The sequence below is a fragment of the Coccidioides immitis genome, assembly GCF_000149335.2.
Source record: "Coccidioides immitis RS genomic scaffold supercont3.2, whole genome shotgun sequence".
Taxonomy (NCBI): Eukaryota; Fungi; Ascomycota; class Eurotiomycetes; order Onygenales; family Onygenaceae; genus Coccidioides; species Coccidioides immitis.
This window is the reverse complement of record NW_004504309.1, coordinates 1,619,904-1,638,270: the sequence shown is the minus strand read 5'-3', so window position 1 is coordinate 1,638,270 and position 18,367 is coordinate 1,619,904. Positions and strand designations below refer to the sequence as shown.

The window sequence follows — 18,367 nt, the reverse complement described above, 5'->3', positions numbered from 1 at the left end:
TTATTTTGGGATAAAAATGGAAGCAAGTTCAAAGGCAGCTCCCAAACGTGAAGTTGACTTTTGAAGCCCTGGATTAGATCTTCAAAACAAAGAACCTCAGGACTGGATGGTGTTTTGGGAACTGGCATATCTCCTCGACGGCGTTCGTCACCGTGGTGTGAATGAAAAAAAAATAAATAAAAAAAAAAAAAAAAAAAAGGAAAAGAAAAGAAAAGAAAGAAAGAAAGAAAGAAAGAAAAGAAAGGGTCCTCGATGGGGGGCAGCCTAGAATACGTTCAAGACGGGCGATTTTCTGTCCCTTAACTGATGATGGCAGTGGATGAGAGCTTGGAATGAGTTAAGGCCTTCAGATGTATAATTTGGCTATAGCATGTTATTGGAGAAAATGAGGGCGTCTTAGTTCAATTAGGCGGAAATATCTACCAGGAAAACTGCGTTCATAGCCCTAGCGCCGTTGTCGTCCTGGTTCTTCGGTGAAGCCGTGGCTGCTGGTGAGGACAGATCCTAAGGATCCCGCGCGTAATGTCTTGGAAACTCTTCCAGCAGTAGAGGGCTCAAGCCCGAAGAGAATTTCTTTGAATCATTCGTTTCCCTTGAAAGAAAACCACAATTCCTGATTTCGGCGCCCATTCTGTCATTTGGTAAACGGCTGCGCGCCTTTTTTTTTTTATGGACAATGCAAAGTGAGGCGATCTGCCAAGGACTGCTTAATAATCCACTTGAGAGCCACGTGGGCTTGGCGTTCTTTATCAATCACGTGATTTCAGTAAAGCTTTATTCCGTTTCAGGACTAGCGCGGCATGCAAGTCGATGGAGGCGGCGGCCATTCCTGGGCTGGCAGGGAGCACCGAGCAGGACCATCTGGCAAAGGCCTCTGGCGGCAACACAGGCGACAGCAGACGACCTGACGATTCACTCGCGACTCTAATGCCTCTCGTCTAGCTCGCGCAGATGGTAGTGCTCCTCTCCTTTGTATCTTTTTTCCCCGCTAGCAAACGTTCTGACTCCAGCTTCGCAGGTCTGTTTATGAATCAATCCTAGCAAACTTTGCCTATCCAGAGGAGCCCTTTGATTTATATCGCCGGCCATGCCGCCAGGCACCGGCAACAAACGTAAGCGAGGCGATCGGTCGTGGTCTGGCGACTGGAACAATGATGGCTCCCGGCCATCTCCTCACCGGCCTGCAAATCTCAACCTTGCCCAGCAGCAGCAGAGCCAATACTATAACCAGTCCAGGGATGGGGGAGACACTCGCGGGAGGGGCGGTAGAAGAGCCAGTAGAGGCAATCGCAATAACCGCAGAGGAAGTGATGGATCTAGTTTCCAGCTGCGAGAAAGCTCAAGGGTAGCTTCGCCTTTAACTGCAGACGAGCCCAAGCTTTCCCAAACGAATGGATTGCCAGCACCCGCAATTACAGAGTCTCCGACCCCGCAACCCCAGGTTTCGAAAAAGGTCGAACCATCTTCCTACGCCTATGATTACCTTACTGACGACCGCATCAAAAATTGGTCCTCGACCGGAAAACAGCAGGTCGTCGAAGTAGGAAAAGAGGCTTGTTCAAACTTGGACACAATCACTTTAGCGTCCCTCTTTCAGGAAGTTATCCAGTCTGCATTCGAATGCCGAATACCACCTGTGGAAGGCGGAGCAGTCGTCAAGCAGATAATTGGCGAAAGATCCGACTCCAATGATGGAGACCGAACGGCACCATACCTTGCTTTCGACAGCCATTCAATTTTCCTCGACACCCTATCAATCCTCACAGATGCCGACTCCTCCCGCGAAAATCTACGACCTCTCGCCTTTGCCACAGGAATATCTCCATCTCTTATGCGTCTCCAACTCGATACCCCTCTGTTACAAGCATTGGGCCTAATCCGTGATACCTTCGGCCGCATGGGTATTCGGAAACAGACAAATATCCTTTACCGTCAATCGAATTATAATCTACTGCGTGAAGAGTCAGAGGGTTATTCTAAACTCCTTACTGAACTTTTCACGACTAGCAATAACGAACCACCGTCGAGTGAGGTTGTGGAGGATACGTTTGAAAGGGTGAAAGCAATGATTGGCGCCTTCGACATGGATGTCGGGAGGGTGCTCGACGTAACTCTAGATGTCTTCGCCGCCGTACTCGTCAAACAGTACAGATTTTGTGTGAAGTTTCTCCGCGCAAGCTCATGGTGGCCGAAAGAGGATAACGCTCCGGAGGGTGGAATCGGACTGGGGTTACCAAAATGGGCTTTACCGGGCTCCCCTGGTTGGTCTACGACGGACGAAGAACGGGAGGAAGCTCTCCGCCTGAATGAACATAGAGATCGCCTATTCTGGGATAGAGCGAAACAAGTTGGCATCAAAGCATTCTTTGAAATTGGACGCTCTTTGGCATCTGATTCCGATAACCACATGCTTGTCTCCGATATCGACGTCGAAACGAGGGACGAGACGCAAAAATGGATTGAACAAACTGGCACGTTACCACCCAAAGGAAACAGGGTTGCGGCGCAGCTACTTGGTTTCAAGCTCCGATTTTACTCATCCGATGCACGGAATGCCACCGATGTTCTGCCGGACAATTTGATATATCTTGCCGCTCTTCTCATAAAAGTTGGCTTTATATCACTTCGTGACCTATATCCACATCTTTGGCGACCAGATGAAGAAATGGAAGTACTCAAGGAGGAAAAAATGAAGGAAAAGGCAGAAAGAGAAAAGGCTGGGCGCCGTGGTGCTGGCATGATGAATGCATTGATGACAGCTGGAGCGCTGGCTGATGATACTCTTACCCTTCCCGCGAGATCTCGTGGATTAGAGACGAGGTCCGCAACGCCAGCCAAGGAACAGGAACAAGATAAGGACAAAGCAGCTCCCCAAAAGACCGAAGAGAAAGAACAGCTCCCAGAACCGGCCGACCAGAAGGTTCTGTTATTAAAAAGTTTGCTCGCCATTGGTGCTCTTCCAGAATCTCTGTATATTCTTGGTCGTTTCCCTTGGCTTCTTGATGGCTATCCCGAACTACCCGAGTACATTCACCGAATCCTCCATTACTGCCTGCATAAGGTCTATCAATCGGTCCAACCGCTACCCTCGCGTTCCGAACTGAGGGACCGCAAGAAAATTGTTGGTTCGGAACAAGGTGCGGTATCACAAGGTCGTGTACGGCTGTCAGACGCTGCTCCACAACGTGTACTTCGCTGGGCGTTACTGGACAAACAAGATAATGACGGAACCGACTATCGATTCTACTGGGATGATTGGACCGACAGTATTCCAGTGTGTCAGTCAATTGATGACGTCTTTGCGCTCTGCAGTTCGTTCTTAAACTTATCGGGTGTGAAGATCGGTCAAGATCCCAGCCTCTTAACGAAATTGGCCAGAATCGGCAAACACAGCTTGAAGGAAGACGCATCAGAATCAAACCGCACACGATGGATGGATTTGTGCAGGCGGTTATTAGTTCCTGCACTGAGCTTGACGAAGAACAACCCTGGAGTGGTTAACGAAGTATTCGAATTACTCAATTACTTCCCTCAGCATGTTCGGTTTTCTATATATGCCGAATGGTATTTTGGACAGACATCCCGTTTGCCGGATATTAAATCTGCTTTTGATCAAGCTAGATTCGAGACGAAGGATGCGTTGAAGCGGTTGAGCAAGACAAATGTTCGTCCGATGGCGCGAACCCTGGCAAAAATCGCATACGCTAATCCTGGAATCGTTATCAACGTGGCCGTAGGCCAAATCGAATCCTATGAGAATTTAATTGAGGTTGTCGTCGAGTGCGCACGATATTTCACATTCTTGGGCTACGACATTTTGACGTGGTCTTTGATCAACTCTTTGGGGCAGAAGGGTCGCAGTCGAATGCAAGAGAGCGGCTTGCTAACGAGTAGGTGGCTGAACTCTCTAGCTTCTTTCGCCGGCAGGGTTTTCAAAAGATATTCGAGCATCGTCAACCCGGTCCCTGTTCTCCAGTATGTCGCGGAACAGCTTCGCCAAAATAACTCAACCGATCTTATCGTTTTAGAGCAGCTGATTAGCTCTATGGCCGGAATTGTCACCGATACCAACTTCAACGATGCCCAAGTTCAGGCGATGGCTGGAGGTGAAGTTCTACAGTCGCAGACCATGTTACAGCTCCTGGACAAACGCCACGAATCAAAGACTACATCCAAGCGTCTTATGAGAGCCCTTACTGATTCGAAACTCGCCGGTCAGCTTCTAATAGCTATCGCCCAAGAACGTGTCACTTGCGTGTTCAAGGAATCAGAGGCTGATATCGAACTCAAGTTACTGGGCAATATCTTTGACGAGATCCATCGCGTATTAACACAGTACTTAGACCTCCTTCGAGCTAATTTTACCGTTGAAGAGTTCGATTCCTTTGTTCCAGACGTCTCATCCCTTATTGGCGAGTTTGGGATTCAGACAGAAGTAGCATTTTGGATTTCTCGCCCCAGTATTGCGCATCGCGTGCTTGAGCACGACAAGAGACAGCGTGAAGCCGAGTCGAAGAAAGCAGAATCGGAAGCGGCTACCCCATCCAAAACTCTCGATGCCGATGTGGAAATGGGGGAATCTGGAGACGCCGGGCAGAGTCCTGAGGAAATTGGACCTGGCGATTTCATGACGGTTGACTCCACCCCCCAGGAGGCGCAAAAAGACAGCCAAGAAAGTTCTGCTAATCCGCCAACGCCATCTGGAACCAATGAAGAAACTACACCTTGGCATCCTGTTCTTGATGAAATGATGGAAAAGATGAAATCCAAGCTACCGCATGATTTATGGGAAGTTGTTGGCCTGCCATTCTACGCTACTTTTTGGCAGTTATCGCTCAACGACATTTATGTACCTCAGAAATCATACGAGGATGAGCTTGAGCGACAAAAGAAGAGAGTTATCGCCATTTCCAGTGACCGCTCTGATTTAAGCATAGCTGGAACACAAAGGAAAGAACGAGAAAAGAAACAAGTCAACGAATTACATGAACGTATTCTCCTTGAACATAAACGGCATGTCAAGGGATTTACTCAGACCCGTGCAAGGCTTCAGAAAGAACGGGACAAATGGTTTGCGGGAATGAGGGGGAAACACGACGCTCTAAATCTCGCCATTATCCAACAATGCTTGCTTCCTCGCCTTCTGTTATCCCCTGTTGACGCTCTCTACTGTTTCAAAATTCTAAAATATCTCCACTTCTCTGGCACCCCGAATTTCAGGACCGTTGGACTTCTGGATCAGTTCTTCCGTGATCAACGATTAACAAGTATTATTTTCCAGTGCACCTCGAAGGAAGCTGATAATCTAGGTCGTTTTCTGAACGAAGTTTTCCGCGATCTAGCTAGATGGCATGCTGATAAAACGGTTTATGAGAAGGAAGCATATGGAGCCAAGCGAGACCTCCCCGGATTTGCGACCGCCGTTGACTCAGAGGGAAAACCCAGTGTCTTTTTAGATTATGAAGATTTTCGACGAATTTTATACAAATGGCATCGACTTTTTGGCGCGGCACTGAAGACATGCTTGACCTGCGGCGAATATATGCATATCAGGAACGCAATTAGCGTCCTGAAAGCGGTTGTTCAGCATTTCCCTGCTCTTAATTGGATAGGGACCGATATGCTCACCATTGTCAATAATCTGAAGACGACAGATTCTCGTGATGACGTCAAAATTCCAGCAGCTTCGTTAATCGGTGACCTACAAAGAAGGGAGAAGAAGTGGCTTCTTCCTCAAGCGTTCATGCTTGTAAGTCCCTCGAATAAATCTTACACACGAGCACTCTAACCCGAAATAGAACCAGTCTGTGGCAGCTGAAAAGACCGCTGGCGCCAAATCAGCCACACCGCAATCTCGCTCGGCGACACCTAAAGCTGGTCTTAACGCAGCAGCTCCCGAGTTCAAGCCCACCAGCGCTCCTGCAAAGTACGTAGATCTGATCCATTCTTTTCCCATCAAATTGTTCCGTTTTCGCTGACAAGTTCCAGCGCAAATGGTGTAAGTAAATCGGAGGTAGAGGAGGGAGAGGTTGATGATGCAAGGGCTGCGAACGCGAAGAAAGCTGCTCAGGCTCAAAATTCAGCTACACCTCTTGCTCAACCCTCTCCTAGTCAGCAAACGAGTGGCACGGAGCCCACCGTGGACGAGCAAAATCCCATTGAAGTAGACAGGCAAGGAGCCAATGCCAATGAACAGCTAGTCAACAAAGCGCCACCGGAGTCTTCGGCTGAGTTACCTCGAGAAACTCAATCTCCGATTCCTCCAAGGAATACAACGCTGGAGCTTCGGCCAGAAAGAAGACCACGATCAGAGGCGTCTCAGCCGGCGAACATTCCCAAACGACCGGAAGTTGATTGGCAATCGGGGCCAGCAATGCGTCAGCCGCCTCCAAACCTACCCAACAAACCTGAGCCCCCCCGTTCTTATAGGGATGGACGGATGTCAGTGAAACCTTTAGAGGCTCCCGAGAGGCGAGATGCTCGAGGCGATGGTCGTGAAACGAGATACCAAGACTATTCGCGACAGCCACACCATGGTCGTCAGGAGATGGTCAGCGACCATTCGCACCCAAGTGACACAAGGATCCACGGTCGTGCTAACGATGATCGGGAGCGAAGAGAGCCTGGGCGCATGGATAGAGATTTCTCGCGCCGCGTACCCACGGAAGATCATCTTGGTCGACTTGGCGGTCGTGATTTGGGGCCTCCACGTGATCAAGAACGCCCGGATCGATTAAACAGGAGCAGAGGAAATCAAGCGGATAGTTTGCAACCAAGACAAGATTCTTATCGGCAACCTCGCGATGAGATGCATACCTCTCGAATGCCAAACTTTCAGCCGTTCCACGACGGTAAAGCTGACACGAACCGTGATCACACCCAGCGTCAGGAGCCCGGAAGGCTCCAGAGAGATGACAGAAGGCCGCACGCTTCCCGACCTCCTACTCCACGATCAGAGGAAAATCGTGGCAGACAAGACAAAGTTGACGACCGCGACGATAGAAAGACTTTTCCTCCGCAAATGTCTCGCCGTGACGATGTACCCCTTGGGCCAAGGGGTGACAGAGCTCAACCCAGTGGCCCCGACATTCGTTCTCAGCCAGATTTCCCACGGGATTCACGAGAGTTGCGCCCGCCATCCGACCCTAACTATGGGCGCCTGAATCAAGAAATAAGGTATATTCGTTCGCAGGAGGGTTTTGACCGTTCTACCGACATTCCATCCGGCCCAAGACGAACAATATCCGGACGCGGGGCGAGAAATACTACGGCACCAGCACCCTTACAGACTGGTCCTCCATTGCACTCTGATCGCCAACCTCCCACTGGGCCGTCCAGCTGGACCGGTGGAAGACATGGACAACACCAAGATCAAGGCCCTCCTACTTCTGGTCCCAGTGGCCCCTTACCACTTGACACTTCTGGTATCCATCCAGATCGACTACGTGCCCTTCAAGCCCCGGATCGTTCGTTTGGGACAAGTGGGCAGCCACCCTCCCCTGCACCCATTTCAGCACCTTCTGGCCCTCGTGGTGGAGCACCAGCCGGCCCGTCGCCTACACGAACTTCAGCACCAGGATCTGGATTCCCCAGTGAGCGAGGTCGGGGTGACAAGAGGTTTGCTGGCTTGAATAACATGTTGCAGCAAGGTTCCGGGCCTCCAGATAGAGCTAGTCAAGGCACTACGATTAGGGGTCGAGGCGCTACTGGTCGCCAGAGTAGCGCCGCAACTGCTCTATCACCGCAAACAACTAGGCCGCAAACTCCCGCCGAGGTTCCAAGCAGCGCAAGCCAGGCTGGAGGAAAGCCAGATTTATTCCCTCCTCGAGCGAACGGTACGCCTCGACAAGAGTCCCATCGTCAAGAACTTGAAGAGGAGACGCGCAGAGCGGGACGAACAGGTCGCAGGAGTGAAATCATTGAAGAAGCTGCGTCTCAGACCCGAGCTTCACCTCGTCATAGTTCCAGCGGCACTCATACACCAGATCGTAGCGCAGATCAGATTTCAGACCGTACAAACGATCGAGATAGAGACCGTGAGCGAAGCCGGCGTGGTGATGAAGATATGAGGCGAGGTGATACCAAGAGGGAAGAATATAGAGAACGCCCAAGGGAAAGAGAGCGTGATCGTGACCGCGACAGAGAGCGGGAGCCTCGGGATAGAGATAGAGAGCGCGACAGAGAACGTGATCGAGATCGAGATCGAGACCGCGAACGCAACCGCGATCGTGACCGCGGCCGTGCTAATGAACCATCAGACAACAGAGATGACTTGCGCAATCCGCAAGAGCCAAGAAGAGCTGGTCAAATCGTGGATAGCTCACAAACCCAGCCTCTTGGCAGATCAAGAAGGGACAAACGTGATCGCTACGACGGTCCTAGTTCGCAAAGTGGCGGCTCGTTCGAGTCTTCTGTCCGTGCTGCACCAAGTAAAGGTGCTCCACATCCTGCACCGCCTCCGCCTCCGCCGCCACCGCCTCCGGGATCTGACGACCGCAGATGGACCAGAGGGGATGATCGAAATAGAGATCGTGACCGTGACACACGCGACCGTGAAAGAGACCGAGATCGCGAGAGAGATCGCGATAGAAGCCGTAGAGAAACTGGCAATACTGCTCGAGGGACCGCCGGTGGGAGAGAAGTCGAAACCGGCAGTCCTGCTGTCAGTTGGCCGCGGAAACGTGGACGTGGTGCTGCCGGGAGTGGCGACGATGGAAATGAGCAGAGCGGATCGATGAGAGTCCCTAGCGAAAGTAAAAGGCAGCGAAGGTGAAAAGGCGCCTACACTCACTTTATCGTGATTTTCCGTATTTTAAAATGAAACACAGCAGACATGCCGGGATTAACTCTGAGGTTCTTTCTTCAATTATTTACACTGTTTTATTATGCGTTGTGAAATTGATTTATAACTGCCTACTCTGCCTACCTCCTTTTACACCTGTGTGCGAAGATATGGGATGGAGTTCCTTTGTCTCTTTTCTACAATTTAGGGAAAGGTTGGGCATGGAAATGATGAAAAGAAACATGGGAATTTTTAATATAACAGACTGCATTTTTGATATTTCATTTGTTTTTGTTTGTTTGTGTGCCAGGAGTTAGGCGTTGACTTCTTGTATGTTGACCCCATTCTACATATGCCCTTGTGCTTTTTGCATCGACCTTTTTGAAAGAGAAAACTCCTGGTTAACTGGTTTATTGAGCCCACGCACTCTAAAATGTAATGGTTTTCTATGAAGCATAGCCAATACCCATTTATCGATGAGGAATTAACTGTGTTTAACTGAGCATTATCCTTATTTTACAGTCACGTATAGAAGCAAATGTTAAGAGGGTATAAGGAAAATGGTGTGCATGTCAAGGCTTTGCAAACAATATTACAATCAAAGCAAGGTCTTGTGTACTCTTGGGACACATACATGCAAATACTGAAAGAAAAGACAACCTTTTAAAATTTAAAACAGAAGAGAATTACCCAGAGAATTACATGTGCTAAGGAAGAAGAAATATTGAGGACGAATTGAAAAGGCCTGTCCTGCGGGAAGGTTACAAAAAATAATTATAGTCACCCATAGAACCGACCCCAGGGAATACGAAAAACTGACGAGAAGCGATCACAGAAACTCCCTTGATTCCCTTGTTCCCTAGCCTCTTGGATACCTTTTCCAGGAAAAGTGCGCTGAAAACCGTTTAGCAAAGGATAGATTTTGACGTTTGTTGGGCACAGCCGAGTGAGTGTCTTCGGTTGGTTCGCCGAACAGGGTGAAAAGCGAAAGACGAGACTGCCTGGCGCGGTTTTGGGCTTCGTATGGGTTGGTAAAAGAGGAGGTGCTGTGATGTGTGAACCAAGTCTCATCATGGGGTGAGCAGTCATCGCTGTTAAAGTTGAACGGAATGGAAGTATCTATGGCAAACTGCTGTTCGAGGGAGTCCCTGAAGTTTGTGAGAGGCTCGTCCGGGTTCGCGTGCGATGGTCCAGTGGCCTGCTCAGCTCCTAATCTATGACCAAGTGCGGTGATTGCTGAAACCTCTGTAGATGAAGTGGACTTGTTCCAGGGGTCGATGTTGTTTGCGTTTTTGGATCTAGAAAGCGAAAAGTGCTCCCAGTTCACTGGGCTGGTTGGGTTCAGGGCGCTGGCTGTGGCTGGCCGGTACTGAGTATCCTTTTGCTCATGAGCATTGCTACCGACACTCATGGTCACCCCAGAATCGTTCCTTTCTTCTCTATAAATAGTGGGTTCTTCGGCCAAAGTAGATAGACGATTGATGTGTGCTATATTGGCGTTTTCGGTAGCCATAGAGGATATTGAGGACATATTTTTTGGATATGTTGTAGAAATAGGAGGTGTGCTGTGATAATGGCGCTGAGGTTGGCGCGACTCGATAGAGCTCGATAAAGTATTGTTCACGGAATTAGTTTCATTCTGGCTGCCTCTGCCGCATTTAACATTCTGAACAAGGAGCGAGCATGAGTTTCGAAGGCATAGTGAAGTAAGAGGATCGATGTAGGGTCTTTCACTGTTAGGAGAGTCGGGCGTAGTGTGAGCGTATGGGTCTATGATGTTGAAGCTTCTATTCGGATTATTTGCCGCTTCTTCGAGGCTGCGAGGTGGTTTAAACTATTTATTATTAGGCAAAGTATTAGACTCGTGATACCTATGCATAATATTCACTTAAAAGCACTTAGAGATGAACTCACATTAGAACGACGTCGTCGCCGCTGGAAATTTAGAATGCCCTTCATCACGGCACGCCGAAAAGCTGCGCGACCAAGCTTATTTAAACCCCACAACAAAGCTTAGAGAAGCTTGTTCCTTTACAGGAAGAGAACTGGTGCAGGCCCACGAGCTGAAAAGATTAGAGGTACTCTCTGGATGTCGGAAGAAGAGGAACAGTCAACTTGGGTCTGGGGTAGCTGAGCCCGTTAATAATGCAAACTTGGCTCAACAAGGATGTAGCTTGCTGAGTGATGTGATTGAAGGTGCGAGAGTTTCAGAGCAGGCCAGGAAGAATTGTGGCCTGTTCATTGAGCCCAGTAACAAGTAGCAAGGCACGTGAAGATCCGAATGTGTTGTTTATTACTGTAGTTAGTTGTCAAGTTTGCAGCTCTCCATTCCTGCTGCAGTCTATTGGAGACTTCCGTGAGCGCAAAAATAGACATAGGGTGTCCAATGACAGTGTGATTTCTCCAGGCCAAGCAAACCTGAAGGGTTCTAGATCAAGAAGCTTGCGGGAGGATCCCGTGGAGGTCTGAGATCCTGTTTCATCCTGCTAGCTGACGGTGGGAATTCAGCAGCCCCAGCAAGAATAAACGCGAGGCTCAAAGAAGTTTCGGATGACCGAATTTTGGCCTTGCTGATCGAGAAGCTATTCTTCCCCCAACGATTCACTCACTAATGAGCTGTGCTCATTGTTTTAGCTCGGCATCCTAGCGTGTTTCACCACAAGATTGCCAACAACCTTCATCGACCACCAGCATTCGTGCCGCAGAGTGATCCTCTTCACCTCATGCTCTCGACACGGGACTGACATCCCCTTCCCAAAAAATAAATTAATTAATTAATTGAAAAAAAATAAAAATAAAATAAAATAAAAAATCGCGTTGATACACACCGGGATGCTGCGCTTCGTGTTTTGTCGGGACGAGAAGATGTCATTCATATTGTGAATGCCAATGGGAAAAGGGATCGAAAGACCAAGAACCAGGGTCAAGAATTAAGATTTTACGAAGGCGTCCGCCGAAGAACAATGAATGAGCAATAAATATGACAAATAAAGCCCTTGGGAGTGAAGATCTTCCGTGTCACATTGGAGATGCATCATGTTCGGCGCTGTAGCCGACATTGATGTAGCGATAGCGCGCATATCTCCACTAACTACTCCGTACTCCGTACCACCAAGGTTCGTTCAAGCCCACAAGGAGCGTTTACCACTAGGGCTCGTTGAGATGAGCCTCAAAAGCGAGGTCCGGAACGCGAGATCCCTCAGAGCGCTTGGCCTCTGGCCGAGGAGTTTTAGGACCGTGAGGTGAAAGGCCTAAGTGCTCGTACGGGAGGAATAAAAAAGCTCCAATCTGGGCTCTCCCGTGCCGTTCAAAAGACTGGGCAAACCTCCTCGAAGCATCTGCAGTCACGCAGCGGATATGACTTGCAATTTCGGATTCTCTGATCTCCGGCCCCAGGAGTCTAGAGGCATTGTTGGTATTGTTCCCGGGCGCCTGAGCAGCCTGCTAGTTGCCAAGCTTTGGGGATGGTCCTCTCTTCACCCTCGATCACCGATTCAACCTCGATGTTTTTTGAAGACTTCGGGTTCTGCCTCTTTTGGTGCAGGTCGATGCCAAGACGCTACCTCGGTTTTATCCGGATAATATATAATCCGAAAGTAGGCCTGATGACTAAAAGCACGGTATGTAGAGCGATCCACGTGACAAGATCGACATACCTCAACGGACCGCATCGGCTGGCTTTTGCAGGGAGCCTGGTCGGGAGAACAGAGATAACAGGTGATCTCCGATCTGAACTGATGGGGTTCGGGATCATGGAGCTAACTATCCTCCGTTCTAGCAGCTCAGTCACCCCTGGAACCGAAATTTTCGTCTATGGCCCATCTTCATCTTCCCGACTCTGCCGTCAGAACCCCTTCCCGCTCACCTCCCTCATCCTACCGTACAGGATGGCCCCCTGTCACTGCCGGTCCATTGGCAGGGCATATACTCACGTACTCCTATTCCGTTGGCAAGACGATTGTAGAGGGATTCTCTTTTCGTCATGTTGGCCTTTGGCCAACAAAGTCGCTGCTGGTCTGCAGATGCGAGAAGAAGCACTTCTCCCAAGACTGTTCCTTTCAACCGTTGTTCTAGTAGAGATACTAGAATAGCTGAACGTCACATCCTTTTTATTCTTCGGCTATACTTGATCTAGCTTTTGTCAACGTGCTAAGTTAGAAGGTTACACTTGGCTTCCTTGGCTGCAAGCCCTTTAGTAACTATTCTCCAGGGCCAGCCATGTCCCGCCCATAAGCCATTGCTTTTTGTCAAAGCTTTAGCCCGAATCCAGCATTATATTACACATCTACTTGTTCTAGTCTCCTCGGCTTGACTGTGCAAAATGTATACCCTAGCTCTTGGTTGTAGTCGGCTTCGCTTCGCGTGATGAGATCCCTGGAGAATTCCCGCCTTTCCCCACTTGCAATGCTCGCCGGTGAACTCAAGCCGGGGATCAAATCGGCGTGGGGTCAACTATCAAGGAAGCATGCGGGCTGGTCTCAATTCAACGGTGCCCCAGACGGCATGATGAAGGGCCCTCGGCTCCCATCCAAACCTGGATGCAGGGCATTGATTGAATTCTGCACAGCAGGGGGGTTCATCCACCCAATATAAAGTCGAGAACTCTCTCCTGGAGAGCCTGGGAAGGCTTGAGTGATAGGCTCTATCCGATAAGCTTCCTATCTCTGAAGTGATCGGTCCTTCACTGTTTTGGATAATCTTCGGGTTATCATGCACGGCCTTCTGCTTGCCGCCGGGCTTCTTAGCCTGCCTCTTTATACTATCGCGCATACCCAGCCATCTGGTGCACTCTCCCGCCGAGGGGTTGATTTAGACGCCTACCGTTTGCCTGAAAAGTCCAGTTATACAAACACAAATGATGTCCAGGAGAACTCTGCTATCCTGTCTCTCAATGCCGGTAGCTATGTTGATGTGGCCACCAAGCTTGTGAAGCAGACTATACCATCAGCGACCTTCCGCGTCGTTGATGATCATTACATCAGCGATACTGGTCTCGGTCATGTCTACTTCCGCCAAACAATCAATGGCCTTGACGTTGACAACGCCGATTTCAATGTTAACGTGAGTTCCAATCTATAATCTACCGTTCCTCCACCACCACCACAGCTGACGATCGTAATAGGTTGGCAAGGACGGCAAGATCTTCTCCTTTGGCAATTCCTTCTACACAGGAAAGGTTCCCAGTGCTTCTTTGACACGAGACCACTCTGACCCCATCCAAGCACTCAACGGTGCTCGCAAGGCGCTCAAGCTTCCTGTTAAGACTGAAAAGGCGACCGCTCGTGCCACGAATCGTGGAGAGTATGTGTTCAAAGGAACTTCTGGAGCTCTCTCTGAACCTACAGCCAAACTTGTCTACATTGTAAAGGACGATGGAAGCTTGGCCCTGACCTGGAGAGTGGAAACTGACATCGGTGACAACTGGCTTCTTTCATATATTGATGCAAAGGACTCCGACAAAGTTCACAACGTTGTCGACTATGTGGCCCATGCAACCTACCAAGTTTAGTATGTGCCCTGAGGCCGAAGCTTGAATTTGGGGAGCATAAAGTCGCGAAGGCTAATTTGCATTCACAGTCCTTGGGGAATTAATGATCCCACTGAGGGTTCTCGTCAGGTCTTTAAGGATCCATGGGAGCTTCCTGCATCTCCATTCACTTGGATTAGCGATGGAAGACAAAACTATACCACAACCCGGGGTAATAATGGAATTGCGCAGAATAACCCCGATGGTGGAACTGAGTATCTCAACAATTACCGGCCGAACAGCCGTAACCTTAGGTTTGAATATCCATACTCGCCATCTATGAAACCCCCCAAATCTTACACCAATGCATCAATTACTCAGTTGTTCTATTCCGCAAACACATACCATGACCTTTTATACACATTAGGATTCACCGAAGAAGCTGGAAACTTTCAGGTCAGCAATGGCAATCGGGGTGGTAAGGGTAATGACTATGTGATCTTGAATGCTCAAGATGGCTCCGGCACCAACAATGCCAATTTTGCTACACCTCCTGATGGCAGACCGGGCCGCATGCGCATGTATATCTGGACCAGAGCTAACCCTCCTCGTGACGGCTGTTTCGAGGCAGGCATTGTTATTCATGAATACACACATGGCCGTAAGTCTTTCCGCTGCTTTTTCAGTTTTCTTGCAGGACGAACGAAGTCATCTTTAAAAGCCAAAGCATTTTTGATCTAAACACTCGTTTTATTTAGTCTCGAACCGACTTACAGGCGGGCCGGACAACACACGCTGTCTGAACGGCCTAGAATCCGGCGGCATGGGAGAAGGCTGGGGGGATTTCTATGCCACCGCCGTTCGCCTCAAGCGTAATGACACCCGTAACACGGTTTACGCAAAGAGCGCATGGGCTTCCAACAACCCTGGGGGTGTCCGGGCGTATCCCTACTCAACTGATTTCGAAATCAACCCGCTCACTTACACGTCTGTCAATCAGCTGAATGAAGTCCACGCCGTCGGCACCGTGTGGGCGACAATGCTCTATGAATTGCTGTGGAACCTGATCGACAAGCATGGCAAGAATGATGGCCCGAAGCCTGTCTTCCGGGACGGTGTTCCCACCGATGGCAAATATCTCGCGATGAAGATTGTCCTTGATGGCATGAAAATGTGCGTTGGAAGAGCCCTAATTTTCTACTCTCGTTTACCTTGTAAATTGCGAAGCAGTTACTGACGTGGTGAAAATTCAGCCAACCCTGCAATCCAAACTTCGTCCAGGCTCGTGACGCGATCCTTGATGCTGACAAGGCTCTTACTGGCGGTGCAAACAAGTGTGAGATCTGGACGGCATTTGCCAAACGTGAATTGGGCACGGGTGCCAGATACAATCGCAACAATCGCACCGGCAGCAAGGAAGTTCCCAATGACTGTAAATAAGCCGCCGATTATTTATTTTTTATTTACTTTTTATTTTGGATAGTTAAAATCTTCCAGCTGCATCAAATCTTACTTCTTTTTTTCCTATATTTCTCATCTGATTTTCTACGTATATTATCAAACCTTACTATATCTGCTGTGGATGATTGCCAGACATCCCCATGCAAAGCGCCAGATCGCTTTGGAAATGTAAATGCAGTGATAAAAAGCACGTATAACAGGCCTCGAAAACCACTCGGAGAAAGGCTGAAAGTTGCAACCGTTCTCAAGGATAGGAAACCGTAAATATATTCATGACCAATTCATCTACATTTCGATATGATTCTGAAATCTAACACCAGGCCGAAGGACACCGTAACGGAACGGATACCCCCAAAGTTGCAGGATCAACCTCTGTATAATAGCGTTATCAAGCCACTGCCTCGGTAACTAGCCGATTCAGCCTCATAAGAAAGCCAGAAATTCGATACTCTCGCTAAGCTAAACGTCTCTAGCTGTGCACTTGGTGGTGGCATTGGAATTTTATTGTTTCATATACTCCGATTGTTGGTCCATCCCGTAGGCAGGATAGCGGGCAATAGTGGAGGCTGAGTTTTGAGTGTCTTGGTTTACTCTGTAGAATCCCCGCAGAGCTGCAACCCACGAAAGCCACGTCGAATTTGAGTTTGCCTCTTGGTTGGTTGGAACCTTCGAATGGTCACGTGGCAAAATCCTCGGCCCGACGCATTCCGTCAGGCGGCTCCCACGGCCAATCGTCAAGGAGGCCAAGCAGGGTCAACCCCAGACGGGCACTCCCGCACTGAGCCCACAGTTATTAGCTATGCAGTTAACTTAGTGAGTGGCAAGGTTCGACGGGGCCAGTCTCTCTCGTGTATGCACGACATATTTGCAGCAAAAGAAGCCACGGACAAAGCTTAAGAGCAACCGTTAGATACGAAGGATTTGCTTATTCTCCTACTAGGGCTGGCCGCGGTTATCGACATTGTTCATCTCGACTCATGACCCGGAAAAGAAGCATAGACGACTCGGGTGTCATGTCAACCTCCAAACTTAGGGCCGCAAGATTGGGAACTAAGTTGGAAAATCGGAAATGTCGCAGCACACAACCATCGACACAAACCCTAAACAAAGGACACGATGCTTCGATTACCTCAACACCTCTGAAATCAAAGGCCGCGAAATTTAACACTCATATGTTGAGGAAATTACAAGCCGCCGTCGATAATGACCCGGAGATCAACTTGATAACGCAAATGCCCCTGGACTATTCTATCCGCCTGGTCGAATTTCAAGGCGAGTGTCGAGAAGAAAGCAAGGAAATAATCGGTATGACCGGATGGGAGGCCAATACCTATGCAAGGCTGATAGATGTTCTTCGGCAGAGAAGTCCGAGACCACAAAAAGACGTGAAGGTGACATCCGTGATTGCCTTCGACCTTCGGACCCCGTTGACATTGTATGGCCTCGTATCTTCAACCGTATTGGGACTACTCGAAGAGACGTCGCAAATTGCAGAACCTCTACCAGATGGTCTGCCTCAACGGATGCTTGACCTCGTGCGAACAAGCGAGGTTATCTGGAAGTCCCCGGTCCCGGACCAAATGATGGTTTTCAAGTGTGACACCGATGTCGTTGTGAAGGCGATACGGCGTGTGGATGACGACACTGAATATACGACACTGCAATATCTCGAATGCCACAAACCTGACATCCCTGCTCCAAGGCCTCTAGGGTATGTGCGAATGAGTGGCATAACTCTCATTTTTCAGACCTACAAGCCATCGACGACTCTTGCGACAGTGTGGCCTCAAATGGACAACGACCAGAAAGCTTCCATCAGAGATCAGCTGGGCGCGATTATGTCAAATCTGAGGTCTATACCTTACACTGATGGTTCCGCACTTGGAGGTGTGGCCGGTGAAGGTTGCAAAGACATCAGAAGACATCTACGAAAGAGTGAGAAGCCGATTCGGAGCCTTGTCGAATTTGAAGAATTCTTGTTCTCGAGCCCTCATCCTGGCGGTCAAGTCTTCACTGAGCTGCTTCGTCAACTTTTACCCGACTCAACCCACGGAGATGAAGATTGTTTTCACGCACGGTGACCTTCGACCGGACAACATTACGGTAGACATGGCCGACTGCAACCAATGGATTGTCACTGGGCTTCTTGATTGGGAATACAGTGGATTCTACCCAGAATACTGCGAAGCTTTCAAGTGCACTAACTGCTTAGCTCCATACGAGGAGGATGATTGGTATCTGTTTCTGCCCGATTGCATTTCGCCAAAACGATATGCTCATTGGTGGCTCCTAGATAGAGTTCGAGAGGCCAGGGTTGTTTGACTTCGCCAGCCCGCTATGCTCAAAATTTCTTGGGCTTCCGTCAGACAAATTGCTCGTTGCGGGCTAGCGCGGGAAGCCATCCCTGATTGGGATGATGCTAAACTGGACCGGGCCTGCGACGGGCGGGCGCTAAACCCAACACGGGGGGGTTGCCGAAAAAACGGCGGCCTCCTGGTAAATACGAATTGTCCTGTTAACGCGTAACTAGTTAACTACCTTCTTAAGATTCGGAATTTATGTAACCCTTTTTTTTAAGCCAAGGTCGAGCACCATTGGCCATACAAATTCAACACTTTTTTACCCGTTTCCGTAGTAGATTTGTGCAGAAATTCAAG

At 49.2% G+C, this 18,367-nt stretch overlaps 5 protein-coding genes across 5 annotated transcripts; 3 read left to right on the top strand and 2 right to left on the bottom strand.

Annotated features, from left to right (window-relative positions):
* Positions 1 to 891: 891 nt before the first annotated feature.
* On the top strand, positions 892 to 9,339 carry CIMG_06076 (tho2 protein). The gene is made up of 4 exons (XM_001242179.2): positions 892 to 954; positions 1,019 to 5,749; positions 5,799 to 5,926; positions 5,989 to 9,339. The coding sequence occupies exons 2-4, from the start codon at positions 1,088 to 1,090 to the stop codon at positions 8,771 to 8,773; spliced, it is 7,575 nt and encodes a 2,524-aa protein (XP_001242180.1). The 5' UTR covers positions 892 to 954; positions 1,019 to 1,087; the 3' UTR covers positions 8,774 to 9,339.
* On the bottom strand, positions 9,255 to 11,332 carry CIMG_06075 (uncharacterized protein). Its single transcript, XM_001242178.2, has 2 exons — positions 10,697 to 11,332; positions 9,255 to 10,616 (listed from the first exon to the last, which is right to left on the bottom strand). Exons 1-2 carry the CDS (start codon positions 10,739 to 10,741, stop codon positions 9,642 to 9,644), a joined length of 1,020 nt encoding a protein of 339 aa, XP_001242179.2. The 5' UTR covers positions 10,742 to 11,332; the 3' UTR covers positions 9,255 to 9,641.
* A 359-nt stretch (positions 11,333 to 11,691) lies between these two features.
* On the bottom strand, positions 11,692 to 12,766 carry CIMG_06074 (uncharacterized protein; the record flags this gene model as incomplete). Its single annotated transcript, XM_001242177.2, has 3 exons — positions 11,692 to 12,182; positions 12,439 to 12,544; positions 12,715 to 12,766. The coding sequence occupies 3 exons, from the start codon at positions 12,764 to 12,766 to the stop codon at positions 11,930 to 11,932; spliced, it is 411 nt and encodes a 136-aa protein (XP_001242178.1). The 3' UTR covers positions 11,692 to 11,929.
* Positions 12,767 to 13,492: 726 nt separating this feature from the next.
* Positions 13,493 to 15,689, top strand: CIMG_06073 (extracellular metalloproteinase 10; the record flags this gene model as incomplete). The annotated part of the gene is made up of 5 exons (XM_001242176.1): positions 13,493 to 13,843; positions 13,905 to 14,290; positions 14,360 to 14,910; positions 15,008 to 15,422; positions 15,503 to 15,689. 5 exons carry the CDS (start codon positions 13,493 to 13,495, stop codon positions 15,687 to 15,689), a joined length of 1,890 nt encoding a protein of 629 aa, XP_001242177.1.
* Positions 15,690 to 16,687: 998 nt separating this feature from the next.
* Positions 16,688 to 18,032, top strand: CIMG_06072 (uncharacterized protein; the record flags this gene model as incomplete). The annotated part of the gene is made up of 2 exons (XM_001242175.2): positions 16,688 to 17,645; positions 17,698 to 18,032. 2 exons carry the CDS (start codon positions 16,688 to 16,690, stop codon positions 18,030 to 18,032), a joined length of 1,293 nt encoding a protein of 430 aa, XP_001242176.2.
* Positions 18,033 to 18,367: the final 335 nt, after the last annotated feature.